General features: G+C 39.4%; 1 protein-coding gene across 1 annotated transcript; it reads right to left on the bottom strand.

The window, feature by feature from the left end:
- Positions 1 to 825: 825 nt before the first annotated feature.
- On the bottom strand, positions 826 to 16,189 carry oma1 (OMA1 zinc metallopeptidase). Its single transcript, XM_079245004.1, has 8 exons — positions 15,657 to 16,189; positions 14,719 to 14,947; positions 14,341 to 14,514; positions 14,098 to 14,205; positions 10,785 to 10,913; positions 9,946 to 10,020; positions 8,125 to 8,274; positions 826 to 2,078 (listed from the first exon to the last, which is right to left on the bottom strand). Exons 1-8 carry the CDS (start codon positions 16,019 to 16,021, stop codon positions 1,758 to 1,760), a joined length of 1,551 nt encoding a protein of 516 aa, XP_079101130.1. The 5' UTR covers positions 16,022 to 16,189; the 3' UTR covers positions 826 to 1,757.
- Positions 16,190 to 16,560: the final 371 nt, after the last annotated feature.

Below are 16,560 nucleotides of genomic sequence, written 5' to 3'. Positions count from 1 at the left end.
TGTCAATCCCCACAGTGTCTGTTTTTTTATCTAATTTATCTTTCTGTTTTCAATCTGACCGCAGTCTCTTTGTTTTCCTTGATTAAGCCCTGTGTTGCTGTGTTGTTTAGACTCCAGCAGTAAGCCACAATCACTCAATGCAGTGTGTATTGTTTCACACTCATTACAATTACCTCTGAGTGTGAACATGTCATCTGTTGCCTGTTCATGTTTCCATTTCTCCACGAGCGGTGAGGAAGCTGCTTCCAGCTGCCTGAGCGTGCAATGTGACCAGGAAATGGAAGTCCCCAGTACAATGAATGTACACAATGCTTGTTCCCATCTGCAGCACATATTGACAAGATGCACATCGTAGAGCTACTTAATACACAAAACTGATCATGCATTCAAGACGCTACAACTTGTAATAATTAGCAGGTCAGACAAAGACTTTTGTTTAAAGCCCAAAGACATGTTTTTAAACATTATATGTCCCAGATCAGTACAGGCCAACGGGGATACCTTGGAGGAGTGACATCATTATGTAACTGGCAACGGGGCTGCTGCCACGCTCGCATACACAAATGTGCATACTAACACTTCAAAAGAAACTCTTCTTTTACCGAGCTTCTAATTGGTTGGTGTGAGGATGAGAAGGTTTTGATGTTCCAGTGCAATGTCACGCAGGCTGCTCATTTCACACACAGAACATGTTACACACCATGTCTCCATCCTCATTTCTGCTGTTGTTGACTGTGAGCCTTTGATCCATGTCAGTTTATGGATCTCACAGAGGAAGAAAAAATAAAAACAAAAACAAGGCGAGATAAAAAAAATGTTCCCCAGCGTTTTAATTCATAAAAACAGCAAACAAGTCGTGTTTCTGCTGAAAGCCAAATCTAGCATTCCCCTGGCTTTTCATGGCATCGGGCTGCACATAACCGATCACAGACCACTTAATTTGACATAGAAAAGGGCTTTAATTATCTGCACTGCATAAAACAAAGCTTCCACAGTGGGTTAAAGACGCTTTGCTGGTGTTTTGGCTCAGAATCTAAAAATCAGAACATAAATAAATAATTCATTGTCGATGAAAACACAGTTACATCCTTTTTGATTTCCCAGCGTATCCAAGTGCATAATTTTATTCCAGATTAGATTTGAACCACAACTGGCCTCACCTTTTCAGCACGTCAATGTTTTCTCAGTCAGCGCACCTTGTTAAATAAGATTTTTAAAATTCCATAAAAGATTTCTCACATCTTGATGCTTGATATTGGCATTCCTGTGCAGAAGGACATATTTTCAAACAACCTCACATAAATTTACCCATTAAGTGCCTCCGGCTAAAAAAAAATGCATGAAGTGTGTGTAGCATGAGAATGCAGTGGTCACAGAGAGAATGCAGATGTTCTCATCCTGCTATGGACACAGCCTCTAACGTGCACACATAAGTGCTTACTCTCGCCTGTTGCCGTGTGCTGATGAATAATGCACATATTAATCTCATAATGTATGGAAGATTTACTAATTAATTCGGCATTTCCCTGCACAAGCTTTTATAATTAATGTGGCATCTTTGTAGTCGCAAAACATGGATAGCATTCTTAATTTGGTTTGATGACTTTTACCCCAGTTATTTCTTAATTTATCATGATCTCAACCACCTACATTCACACGAGCAGCTACTGCTCTACTTTCTACTGCCCCATGCAGAAAGACCTTTCATAGGCAAGAAGGAACACAATACTGGAGAAGTTTTTGGTGAAGTTTTAACTCTACTGGCGGTTGGTATTTTGCTGTAAATGCTGGGATGTTTCTCCTGCAGCAACAGTAGGGATGGGAGCTGCCCCGATCGGGACCCTGCCTTTGCTTAACTGATCTACACCGGAGGAAGAAGAAAGTGCAGATTGGACAGCCGCTGCTGCAGGCAGTCCTGTCGGGACAGAGGTGGGTTGTGGCTCATGTGGCCTCTCTGGCCCTCGTCGAACTTGGTCCTTTGTTTTTTCTAACAAAATTTGGACGGTCTCCGAGAAGACAGCGCGGGGGTCAGTCAGAGGCAGAGCAGGGCAGACACAACTTTCTCTCAACTCCAGAGCCTGCATAGAAAGAAAAGAGAAAAACAGCAAGCTTTTTTTTAAATAATAAAAAACTGTGGCTTTAGAGAATTAGTCAAATTAGCAAACAGTCATGCCTTTACACCTCTGTACACATCAGGATGGCATGCTGCCTCATGGCTTTAGTAGTAAACATTTAAACATCCGTAAGCCTCAGACCAGCACGAGCTGCATGCACTGCCCGTCCAAAAATACAGTCGTACACAATAACATGTTAGACTGTTTTTAACGTTGATTATGGCAAACATTCAGCTACTTACAAACAACTTACTCTTGTTTCTGATATTGTTGTATTCTTCTAAATAATTTTACTTTGAGTCATGCTGTGCAATGGCCTATCACGATTGTTATTTAAATGTGTATGTCCATGGATATACTGTACTTTTCTGGTAAATGTATTTTATTTCGCTTGTAACGGGTGTAGGGTTTATGGGGGTGATTAGAGAGCTTTTGTCTAGTGTGAATGCTGTGGTTATGTCTAAGTAAGGATTGTACTGTTAACTGTATCTGTCTGTCTGTGTTGAGGACCCCCTCTAAAACGAGATGTATCATCTCAAGGGGCTATCCTCTCAATAAATTTCAATTTATCAATATTTCCATCCAAACATGCATTCATTATTCTCCATAGTCTCCGTATTGATGATGGGAGAGCCGAACCAGTGCGTAAAGCCTTCTCCAGTACATCCAAAAAAAGATCCTTAATGGGGTTCAGGTCTGGACTCTATGGTGGGAAATTCATGTATGAAAATAATGTCTCATGCTACCTGAATCACGTTTTCACAATTTAAACCAGATGAATCTTGTCGTTGTTATCTTTGAATATGGCCGTAACACATGACTTTCCTCCATTGCTCCAGAGTCCAATCTTTATGCACCCATGAAAACTGAAGCCTTTTCTGATTAGCCTCACTGACAAGTGGTTTTCTTTTATTAACAGCTGTTTAGTCATCGTCCCATGAGTTGCTTTAACACTGTACATGTAGAAAGGTATCAAACTTACCCCTGAGGTTTACTGTTGTTTTTACACCACATTCTTCGTGAAAGACGATGGCTTCACACTATCCTTCCAGTTTTAATAATACCTTGGACAGTTCAGCATCTATGATTGATTCAGCCAATAATGTGAGATATACATTTTTTCCACAACCACGGGATGCGTCCTCCGACATGGTTGTTTAAGACTGTTTTTCACTGTGCCACAGCATACTAGTGTGCCTTGAGAGCTCATCAGGTGTGTCATGGGAATTTATCCAATGTCACCAATTGGTCTAAAAATCAGCTCTGGTTTCATCCAAACAGACCGAGGTTTCACTCTGAGTAGAAATACGAACAATCATCAGCGGCCTTTTGCTTCGTGTTTAATTGATTCTTCAAGATATTTTGACAAGTGTTATGGGGTGGCAGTGAGGGATGGTGAAGGTGTGGACCCAAACGCAGAGATGAGGGAAACAGGGATGCAGATTCCAGAAGGTTTATTCTAACCAAAGGCACTCAGGGGACTAACAACAACGACAACAAAGTAGCACAACAAAATGATCCAGCAACCAAGGAATGAGGGGTATAAATACACTGGGGAACCAAACAAGGAACAGGTGTACGGAATGAACTGAAACAAGACCAGATGAACTCAATGAACAGGAAATCAATAAAGCTAAACAACAATCAAGGGAACCAAACAGGAAACACTACAAAATAAAACAGGAAACCTGAACTAAGGAAAACACAAACCACCACATCATGACAACAAGAACAACTTCATATTGTTAAGAAAGGTTACAGAGTTTCCTTTTTCAACATTTTCTGTTTGTGGTGTACCCTGTGATCTTACTAATGAAAATAATGTACTCAAAAGAGCTCAATAGAGGTTTAAAATCACTGGTTTAATAAATGAGAAGCTGCCAGCTGCATCAGTAAAGGGTTAAATAACTTATGTCAGCTGAAACATAATCATCCAATGCTCGGCCCTTACCTATTTGCTTAGTGAAATGCAGGTGTTGACGTGGCCATAGATCTTACTGTAACCAGTGCATGATAACTGTTTTGGGTTTTGCTTCAGTTTTATTGTTCCTTCAGTTGTCATTAAGTCTTGTGTTTTGTTTCTTGTCTTATTTTGTCATCATCCCCTTTTTATGTTGCATTCTCTTTACTTCCTGTTACGTGCACACCTGGTCTGACTTTAGTATTTGCTCACCTGCTACGCGCTTCTCCTCCTCGGTGCATAAATACCCCTGTGTCTCTTTTGTTCTCTGCCAGGTCATTTGCTGCTTTGTCTTTTGATCCTCGTCTTTGTACATTTTCCTTCAGTCCCGTTTGTCTGTTTATTCATTTCTTATTTGTTCCTGTAATCGGAGGCCTGTACTACAAAGCGGGATGACCTTCCCCAGGATATCTTTCTACTGCCTGGGATGACTTACCCAGACAGGCACAGTAATAATAAACAGTACTATGAAGTCGGTAATCATCTCAGTAATTAAACCCAGACTCTCCTAACTATCAGTGTGCGCTCATATATAAAGGCTGGTGTTTGTGGCGTCTGATCAATCGCAGACATGGAGAAACCCTGCAGAGCAACTACTTTAGCATGGAGGAGCAGACAGTTATTCTTCAAAAACGTGGAAAATTCAAACACATCTTCCAAGCCAAAAGCAGCACTGTTGCCAAAGCAAGAGCCAGGAAGGAATGCTGGCAGAAAACTGCAGATTTTTAATATTTGTGAGATTATAGAATATTAATTCATCTGATAATATAAACAAAAAGCACTCTAACTCACTTTTTACTTTATTATAGCACAAATGTAACGACAATAACAGAGCAGCTTCTTTTGCTTTAATTTCATTTTGAGCTTTTTTGAGGCTCCGCCTCCCCGTGTAAGTGCATTTTCTGTTACATACTTATTCTTAACCATGACGGTACAAGTAGTTATGCGTTCCATAAATTCATGTTTTTACTTTATGCTATATGTTATTATTAATGTCATTATAACATGTGAAATCCTCGTGGAGCTAAATGGACTTGGGAACAAGCCAAGAAAAAGTACTGAAACATACTTATAAGCGGTCAGTGGTATGATTTTATTACTTGTGATTTTATTATTGTGGATGAATTCAATGGAATTTGTTATTATTTGAGGCCCATCAGCTGACAAATGAAGCCCGGACATCAACAGGACTGAATCAATCCCTGAAACATTTTTGTCTCTCAAGTGCTCCATTCATCACGATCCACACACCAACATTGTCATTCTATGAATGATCAGGCCATTTTCCGTGAACCGACTGGTCAGGAAGTGGTACTTTTATACTCATTGATATCTTATCCAGAACATCACCTGCTCCAGAGCAAGTTAGCTACCATGGTGACTTACCCTGGTAAGAGGTGAACCAGTGTAGTAGTCCAGAAAACCCCAGGTTAACCAGAAAGTTACCTCGATAAGAGAAAATCCAGCTTTGTGGTACAGGCCTCTGCTGTAGCCTCTGCTGGGTCTTGTCGCAGATTATGACATTTCTGACACCTTCATCTGCCTACCTGCTACCTAATCCCCTCTCATTCAGGTCCTGTGCCCAAACCTCCACCATGTTGTGACAATAGCAGAGGGGGCTTAGCTTTTAAAATGTCATGTTGCAGCAAATCCTCGGTTGAACCTTTAAGTTATGTATCGACCGGAGCATGTTACTTCTAGAGAGTTACAAGAATTTCTTTCTAAACAGATTTCAAAATTTCTTCTGCTACTACAGACAGGCTGTTTTAACAAACTTTTAAAAGCTAATTAACAAGTTGAGATTGTTACATTAGACCAGAGGTGTCCAGCTCCGGTCCTCGAGGGCCATAATCCTGCAAGTTTTCTATGTATCCCTGCTCAGACACACCTGATTCAAATTAATTAGTAGTGGAGCTTAATCAGTTGTGCACGTCATTGGCTGTTTGATCCATTTAGTGGAAGCTAGATGTGTTGGAACAGGAATACATGGGAAACCTGCAGGACAGCGGCCCTCGAGGACCGACTTTGGACACCCCTGCATTAGACTGACCTAATTTTATGCTGGTTTATTAAATCTTTAACAGTTAAGCTAAATAAAGATATGCTAATGGGAAAAATCTGTCCCAAACTTTAGCTGTTATTCCAAAACTTAGTGTAGGTCTTGGGATGGTTCATAAGCATACCAATTTTAGTACAAGTGTGGTCACCTAATGGTAATTTATTAAGCTATACTGGTATATCAGATAGTAGCACCCACCCCTCCTGACAAATGTGCCAAGTTTGGTGAGTGTCCATGAGCATGCTCAGTCTTCCAAAACTAAATCTTGTTTCCTGGCGGGACGTTTGCCACGGTAACACTGGATGGTAAAAATTCATCCATACATTTCTTTCATGCCATGTCACATTTTATAGTGACTCGTTTAAATTCCTAATGTAATTTTTCATGCTAGTGTTACTATATCGAATCCCAAACCACCTTTTTCTTTTGAAGTAGCAACCTCAACAATGGCAAAGTACTGTTTTATGACAACGTAGTTCTGAATCAAACTGCAACCACAACAAAACATACGCAAAAATACTAGTTCATATACTTCACTTATTAAGGATCCACATGCTACCAACCTAAAGGTGTCATGTCTATCAATCGTCAAAAAGTGGCTTACAAAATTTGAAGGATTCAGCCCATTTACCAGTTATGGAAATGGTGCAAAAGGAAACTAACTGCAGTCACTGCCGCAGTAAAATATACTCTCTCATCTCTCACTTAAAATCACCAACAAAATCCTGCAAATACAATATATGCACTTGGTTTGCCACTCAACAGGCTCTGCCTCTTGTGCAACCTGTGAACTTAATTTGCTTTGCTTAGGACGATGAGCACACTTGTGGAGGTGGAGTGCCCCAGAAGAGTCGGGTTAAGCAGCTTGAGGCTGTCCCCCCTGTGCAAGGTTAAAAACATCACATTATGCATCACTTTCACCTGACTTAGCTCAGCTGTTAACTGGCTCCTCTGTGCTGAATTGCTGGATCAAACTGTTTGGTGTAAGGAGACCTTTGTATTATCATACTGGAAACAGAGTTTTATCAGCACTTGCACGCATACACGCAAACAATGTGAGCCGATTAATCCCCAAGCAACAGTTTTCATCATTTCGCTGCCTGTGGCTACAGCCTGGCCTCGACAAACACTGCTGCTAAAGGTCAATCCACCACTGAAAATGAAGTGATTCAGTATCAAGTATACAGAACACAAATGCAACACTACAGTCACTTGATATAAAATTAGTAGTTTATACTTCTGTTCAAGCAATGAGCTTTGAACACGTGAAAGTGTATTAAAACTCCCGACAGGCTCAAAACTCACAACTTACTGATATGATGCAAATCTCAGACAAAAAAAACACACCTGCATGCGAGTAGGAAAGATAATGGATGCTGACATTTTACATAGAACCTACTATCTTAACTGCTTCTTGATTTCCTTCCAGCTTTCAGATACCATTGATTGTCTTACCACAGTGCCAGCACAGCGTGCAGGCCTGTGAGAGTGAGCTGCTAATGATAAGGCTGTTTTCTGTCAGGTCCTCAGTTCAAGTCCTAAAAGACATTTATTTTAACAGGCATCCTGGTGCAGACATTTTTTCCATTGCCTTTCTTAAAACCCTACATCTTTTCCCTTCCTCCCTGAAGTCTCCCCCTTCTCTTTATTTCTCCTTCTCAACCCCTAGCTCCATGTCTGCAGGTGGATATGCTTATCTCCAGACGATTCATTAGTTCCATTAAGATTTGCTCCTAAAGCTACACAGTTCCTTCAAAACAACAGGCTGGAAAGAGGCATTAGAAATCTTTTTACTATCATTTGTTCTTGAGATAAGTTTATTAATAAGTACTAGTTTTACCTGTACAATAAATAAGAAATCATAATAGTAAAGAAATAATAAAAGTAGGGGCTTTGTATGCAAGTGTGTCTGTGTGTGTGTGAGTGTGAGTGTGAGTGTGAGTGTGTGTGTGTGTGTGTGTGTGTGTGTGTGTGTGTGTGTGTGTGTTTACCTGTGGTATGAGACGGTCAAGATGACTGGATCTGTTTCTGTGTGATGGGTGTGTGGACAGCCATTCAGGTAAAGTGGGTTCTCCTGTAAGTCGATCTACAAGTTCCAGCTGCTGCCAAAATACAGGACCTGCTCGCACATCAGCACAAGCCTGGGAAGAACACACACACACACACACACACACACACACACACACACACACACACACACACACATATATATATATATTTAAATCAAAAACACATACATGATCTGACCTGCTTCTGTCTCATGTTAAAAGCAAATAATCTTGCTTATAAATTTCTGAGTTTGGTTTAGTTTGACAACACTGCCCCCTGGTGCCCCGCAGTAAAATCACATGCAATGAGAGCAACAGAAAAGATTGTGTAATCTTAATATAAAAACAAAGGTTTTAAATAAAGTCACTGTATTCAGTTGAAGTACATTTATGCAAAATAGCACTTCACAATTAGCCATGGAGAAATCTTAAAAAGCAGAAAAAAAGGCAGAGCAGAAGAGACTAAAGTTTTCTGAAAGCAACTGCAGCTTTTGCTGAGGAAGTTTTTCTAAAAGAGAAAAATGTGCATGGCATCCATGATAATGCCTTCTTTTCTTTTTAGTGAAGAGAATGTCAGAGAATCCATTTTTAAACAACATCATCCCACAATTTCTTGCAGCCACATTTAAAATTATCCTCAGTTCATTTAAATTGGGATTTGTCTATTCAACTGGGATTCATGCAGATGTAAAGAGCAGCCATGCATTGACTTTTGTGATTTATTTTTACTTTTTTAATGTCGTAAAGCTGGGGTAGGTAATGTTGGGGAGCTAGCGAGATATGAAGAATAACTGTCTGCTCCTCCATGCTAAAGTAGTTGCTCTGCAGGGTTTCTCCATGTCTGCGATTGATCAGACGCCACAAACACCAGCCTTTATATATGAGCGCACACTGATAGTTAGGAGATTCTGGGTTTAATTACTGAGATGATTACCGACTTCATAGTACTGTTTACTATCATGGCTCCTCCTCTGGTTTTGCTCCTTGCGTGATCAAAGGCTTTTTCATAAGAAATGAACAACTCCATTTCGGTCTGAACATTTAGATTAGTCAGTTTTTACAGACTTACAGTAAACTGAGGGATCCAACCATATTTCTTATTGTTCATGATTACAAAATGTATATACTACTATTAGGAAGAGGAACCACTTCACCCAGAGTAAAAAAGAGCAAGATTTTAATGACTGACTGTCAATTAAATTATATTTTCGTCATCTTCCCATGATAGATAAAAAACAGAAAGTTTCCATTTCTAATGCACGTTTTGTAGTCCATATTTCTAATAGTAATAATCTGACTACATAAGTTCAGTCTGGTTGTCTGTGGTTTCCTTTTCCTAAACCCTCATTTAGTCTCTGGAAGATATATTTCATATCCAGTGGCATTAACCACCAAGATTAAGAAATGGTATAATTATTTTATATCATGTGATTTTCAATCAGCGCTGAAAACAAGAGAATCTAAGTTTCAGAAAGAACAGAAACTTTTCTCTCAGCTTCTTTCAAACTAAACACATGGAGGGTTTAATGCAGCTTTCTTTTCAAATGTTTAAGACTAAAGTCAAAATAAATAAATGTCATCAGGACTAAATTAGTATTGTAAGCTGGACAAATATATGAAGAAAGAAAACAAACCAAAAACAAACGTAAAACTCCTCTGGAAAAAAAAGACTGAGTAAATGCCTAAAAAAACTGCCTAAACTGAACTTCAGGAGTGAACTAAGGTTATATCCATCTAGTATGGACAAGCTGGTAATTGTGATACCTTTGCAGCTAACTGCATTCCGACTTGATCTGCTTCGGTTTCCAGTTTCCGACTGTAGGGACGGCTGAACATCAGCTGCAAGAGACACATGATGGTTTACAGTATATATAACTGAGTAAAAGCAACAATATTTTTTCTGACATTTATGACAAAACATTGGAAATTCTTCAAGCTTTGAGTAGTTTTTGTGATATTGAACCAGATATGACTTTAATGGTGCATAGCTCCATTTACACTGTCTGTCCTAAAGGAAAGTCACATGCACTAACGTTTTGTTGGACTAACTTCAGTTTTGATCACTGCATCCATCTGCTGTGAAAATGTTCAAATAAGCATGAGCTACATTCATTTTTCACCAACACTTTGTAACGATGATGAAAGACTCATACCTTTGTGTAAAGTATTAACTGGCACATTGCAAAGACACTTAACTGGTCTGAACTCGTGCTCCCCAGATCGCAACGCTGCCTCCACATATTTGTACAGTAGCCATTTGGCATGATGGGTGCAGCAATCCGTCCGCTACTCTTCTTACTCTGATGCAACCATCACTCCAGAACCAGAAAACGCTCCACTCATTATTCAACATTAAGTTGTCCCACAGTTAGAGCCCAATCTTTATACTCCTGAAAAAATACACATCTTTGGTTCTGATAAGACTTATTTATAGGTGTTTTTTTTTAGGACTAATCCGTTGTTTAGTCATAAAATCTTGTGTTCTTTTGTGCTTGTGGAAATACCATTTTTATCATTTCAGCCATCTCCTTAAACCCTTACATTTGCTTGATCAATAAACTAACATGGCCGTGTGTTTTAGATGATGAATAGTAATGCCTCACCTCTGTGATCTTGTCCTTTGCCCATTGTCCCAGCACTGCCAGGCTGTCTCTGGGACACATGGCCCAGATGGCTGTCACCAGAATAAGAGACAGAAGGTCCACAACATGAGACAGGCTGGCCTGTTCAGCCTGGGAGGGTCAAGAGGGTGACAGGGGTAAAGGAATGAAGGAGAGAGGCATGGGATTGTGGAAGAGATTAATGAGTACGAGTGAGCGAGAGAAAGAGAGAGAGACAACCAGAGTTAAAAAGTTTTTGGAGGCTGAAGGAGGCAGCTGGAACATATTGATTGTTCCCATCTATTTTAGTGAAACATTTTCGCTGTAACAGATTTAGAGGTTTTAACAGCCAATCCAATACTGCGCACTTACCGTGTACCACCATGCTCATCAATGCTCATTCCCCTCATCTAATTAAAATCTCCTTCAAGCATTTCCTCTGAGGATGTTTGAAGACTTGAAATACCAACAACTTCATTAGACACTTTTTTTTTCCAGAACAGGAGAAATGGTCTTTCTAGCTCAAGGAGAACAGCCGTTTGTGGGCAATTAATAAACAATGACAGTGCTCGCTAACAGCATGACTGTGGTCATCATAGTGCAGGCAGGATTAGTGAGTATTTGGAGGTGACTGTCAGGGAGTCTTTTATCAAAAGCAGAAGTAAGAGCAGTGCAACTAATGCCACTTCAGCCAATATTATAACCCTGAGGCAGAGAGGATGGTGATGAATAGTCAGGAGATGTCTGCGTATGGCCTCATACATTAAATGACTGCTATAGGATGTCCACGAGCCTATTTTATATTCTGATGAAGGAGACACCTTGTAGGAGTCCAGTCCGAAAATTTCTCCTCTATGTTTGTAGGGCTTGTGAATAACTAAAGTTTGTTTTTTCACATCATTTGCAAATGAGGAGTCTCCGATGACTCCAAATCAGGGTGTGCTACTTATCAGCTAAGCTTTGCAAATGGCAGCACACTTTACATGCTGCAACAACTCTGCTTCAGAAGCTAAACCGGTTTGTTTAATGACATTTTTTGTGTCATACAAGGTACCAATTGTGTAATGTTTAGGGTAATCTGTTGTAAACAGGCCTGTCACTGTAACAAATTTTGCCATGCAATTAATTGTCTCAGAAATTATTGCGATAAACGATAACATTGCGTGAAGCAATTATTGTTGTCATTTTGAGATCCCAACTGATATAACAATCATGCCATAGTAATGCAAGTATGCCCTTTCAAAGATCAACATACTGTATTTTCTGAATAAAATGTAGCTCGATGTTCAGACTAGGGTATGCTCATTCAGTCCCCAGTCTGCTGAAACAGATCAGGATTCCTCCTGGGGTTTTGGCAATGTGGTTTTCTGGAACATATGGGCTCTAAACACTTGTAGGTCAGGATCCAGTCAACAGTTATATAGTCTTTGGTAAAGCTCATATAAGAGGACATGTTTGGACTTGATGCGAGGTGGAATGGTAGAATTGAATCTCTTTGATCTCCTTCAGTATGTCATTTTTCATGTCATTGTAAAGTTGTGGAATAGCTGTTTGTAACATGTATGTTCATCATACTGGCTGTGAAATGTTTGCAACATTTTTCAAAATTTCGCCTTTTTAGCAATATTAAAGGCCAGCATCGCTTTACCAACCACGCTGTCTGAGTGCACGCCATGTTGCACTGTCCTGTGTATTTAATCTGTCGGTTAAACACCACATTGATCGTGGACTGTCGGGAAAATGGAGCTGGCCTGTTTGTTGAGGTCTTTTGTTTCCCAGCTGGGAAAACTGCAGTTGATGGTTATGTTTCAAGTGCAGATGGAAGCATGTTGTGTTGCCGTGTTTAGTTAACATTGTCTTAAAACAAATGTGGCACTCGAGAGAGAAAATGCGCACATTTATTCTTATCGTGCGATTAATTGACTTATTACTTATTGTGACAGGCCTAGTTGTAACAGTGTCGTTATCAGTGTTGTGAATGTGGTCATTGAACATGAATGTTTTTCTGTAAACGTTTAGCTGAATTAACTTTATTTGCAAATAAAGAAGTTGAACGTGAACAGATTATCTGACCTCCTGCAGCAGTCACACCCTACACTGCCCAGGAACAACACATACTTCATACTACATCGCCCGCAATGTACTGCACACTCAAGCATAACAAGCCAGCTACGCTTTGTGGTGACGCTGGTGCAGTCCTGCTGTAAAAATGTAGGTAAAAAAGAGAGGTGCCGCAGTCGCAGCATGCATGTCACAAACCCTGTCTTGTCATGATGTTTATGTGAATATTACATTCTGTCTGAAAATTCATTCTAACATTTGTATGTGAATTATGTGCACTTGTGCTTAAAAAAACAAGTGAGAATGTCATTTTAATCAACTTCTAACTTGAAAAGACAAGGAGCTGAAGCATCTGTCCAGTGTAAGATGATACCCTATAATGTTTTCTACACTTCGCAAAATGTTTTTCTTCCATTAAATTTAGGGAAGCTATAAGCTGTAAACAGCTGTTTGACAAAAGATTAATTTCTGTGCAAGTAAAAAAGGTTATTTTTCTTCTCTGTCTACTCATCTGTTCCACATTTGCATTTTGCGTGAACGAATTTAGGTTCTTGTTGTTTTCAATCCTTTTAACCCTTTTCTGTCTCAAGTCATGTTTTAATCTAAACTAAAAAGATGAAGTTACCTTAACTTTGAACTAATTTAAAACTGAAATGATGATCTCTGAATGTGAACTATTCATCTCAACTTCTGAGAACTGAACTTTGAGCTAATTCATGATGGGCATGAACTGGCACAATACTATAGTCACACAAATCTACGACGATAATCTATTATGTTTTCATCACCAAATAGAAAACCATTTATCTCAAAAAACACTACAGATTTTCTCCCTTTTGTCATGATATTACAGTAGCTCAGAAAGAAACACACTGTATAAGAACCATAAACATTACTTTAGGTTAGTTCTGATTGCATTTTCAGTTTTAAGGTCAATGAAGTTTATTCAATTGGCCGTAACTTGCAATTTGTGCCACCATAAGTCACCAAAACCTGCATAATTCAATTAACTTATCTAATGAAACTCAGAGAGGCTTTTTTTCTGTAAATTCTAACAAAGGAGCTTTGCACAGCTGTGACAATGATGAGAACACTTGCTACAGTGCTTTGAACAAGAAAAAACTCAAATATATCAATTATAATAACATCACTTCAAGGACATTAATTTCTTACTAATAGTAAGTTTAGAAAATCATCACTAGTAGAAACATTGCCGTGAATAACAACATAAGACTGCTGAGGGTCTTATACTTACAGAGTGATCAAGTATAGCATGTGCCATTTCATGTCCCAGAACAATGATGAGCTGGTCTATGTCTGCCACTGCATCCAGCATCCCAGTAAACATAAACACCTTCCCATTCTACATGAAGAGAAAACATGACATATTCTGTTTATACAGAAATATTACACACCCAGCTGAAAATACTGTCAATAGTTAAATACAAGGAAACTATAAGAAGAATAAAGTTTGCAGTTTGCCTTTCCTTATACTCACTGGCAGGACAAAGGCATTGATGTTTGGAGTGTCCACCACATGAACACTCCAGGGGATTTCAGACACTTCAGGGATGTCCTTGTTCCTTTGTGCCAATAGCTCCACCAACTGCTCCACCATCTGGTGACGAGGGTCAGTGACTGGAAGCATGTGCTCTGCATACTCCTCCATGTGCTGAAACACAGAGAAATGATCAATATTTAGAGAATTTTGTTTCCTTCTTGTCACACTACATTTTAAATCTTCACCTCCTTAAATAAATATAATCTTCCTTGCATTTACGGTTTTAATTGCCAATTCAATCATGCTAATCTCTATGTAAAATAGATATCTGCAGTTTTCTAAACATCCTGTTAAACACCATAGCCCCCATCTCACCGCCTCTGATGTCAGAGTGGCCAGCTCCATGTACTTTTCTCTGCTGAACACCAGGAGGCGGACCCGTCCTGTCAACGGGGACTCATCCAGGTGTGTAAAGAGGAGAAGGGCCACAATCACCATGGCAACTCCTGCCCCTACCACCAGATGCCATTGCCGCCTCAGGACCCATTCACGCATGAGCTGCCGGCGGTTCTCTGGTAAAGTCTCCCACCACTTTCTTATACTCCTGCAGAGAAATGAAACCAACTTTTCTTGTACCTTGTTATGTTGCCCATCCATTAAGTCTAAAATCATATACCGCTTATTATTATAACACTTGGAAAAGAAACTAATTATGCCCATTGTTTGGATTTTGGCAGAGACAGCAAGTAGAAAAAAATCAGCAACAAATATTTCAGTCAGATCTACAGAAATGCAGATGGAAATCAATAGTTTCCTCTTTAAAGAGGCATTACGAAGGCAAGGAAACATGCAGAAAAACACCCTCACAGCAATCCACCATGCCATGCATAAAATGATAAAGTAATGTTGTTTGGGTCCTCAAAGGGAATACTGAGAACTTTAATTTAATCAAAACTTCTAAGATTAAACAGAGCAACTCTGTGAGGCTCATGTTTCTTAAAATAATATCATGAAAGACACTTTGCAAATGATTAAATAGTTACAATTAATTTAAAGAAGCCCATTAAAGCAATTTTTAAAAGCAACGTTTTAAATTGATTAAACATATAGACTTAATATATTTTCTTGTGCAATTACAAGGTATTTTATAACATGATAACAAGCTAATTAAATAAAGCTGCACCATTATTGCGCCTACAGAAATAAATTATTGCTGATTTTCTCTGTGTTAACTTAAAGTATATGGTTATAAATGCATCTCATATCTAAATAAACAGATTCAAGTTAATGAAACATGACATAGTATCACCTACCTGCCCAGTAGTATGGCTGCAAGCTTCTGCAGAGGTTTAAGAACTATCCATATGATGGGAGCAGGCAGGGCCCTCGTGGGAGCAGAGGTGTGGAAGTGAACACTTTGTATCAGAACAGGTGAGCAGGACCCAGGAAACGTGGGATTGACCCCATAATGAAAAAACACCGCCCCTCCATTGCCACAACATAGGAAAAATGGTCTTTTGACGACTCTCAGAGGAGAAGTTGTTTGAAAGTTGGGGTAAGGAACTAAACATGTCGCAAGACAGCTTGCTTGTTTACAAACCAGGAACTTCCGAGGCTGAATTATGTAGCGAGAAGGGAGACGACGGGTCTTTATAGCGCTACGGCAAAGTAAAGACATGGTTGTTACAGGGAAGAAGACGGCTTATACTGCAAGAAGGCTAAACATGCTCACCCTAGAGAAGAAGTTACTATCATAAGTCGATACGATACTTTTTTTTTAAACTTTCTTGAAGGTGGACTCATGTCGTCGACTACAACTGTCAATGTCGGTGCTAGCTACAAGTAACCTTGGTTACCACTGGCCGGTGACGATACACTGTAGTGGATGCCCTTCTCCAAAAATATGTCATGACATATTACGCACTGCGGGGCTTTTTTTTAATGTTTTTATTCTTCCAGTTGGACTGAATCCTATTTTACTACAAAGGCATTACGCAATTTACAGTAAAAATGTTGGAAGCGGTTAAAATTGTTTGACATTCCCACTTCGTGAATGACTCCCCCGGAAACATTTTCATGTTGAACGTTCCGGCCATGCAGCACAAATAAAAAATAGTCTAAATAAATAACTAAGAGCACGAGTTAGTTAGCCATCAAAGCAACTATCTCTTTTCTGTTTATTTTCATTTTAAATGGCGAGGGAAAAAATTAAATAGT

This window comes from Telmatherina bonti (genome assembly GCF_933228915.1).
Source record: "Telmatherina bonti genome assembly, chromosome: 8".
NCBI lineage: Eukaryota > Metazoa > Chordata > Actinopteri > Atheriniformes > Telmatherinidae > Telmatherina > Telmatherina bonti.
Note: the sequence above shows the minus strand (reverse complement) of the source record. Positions and strands in the feature narration are given on the sequence as shown.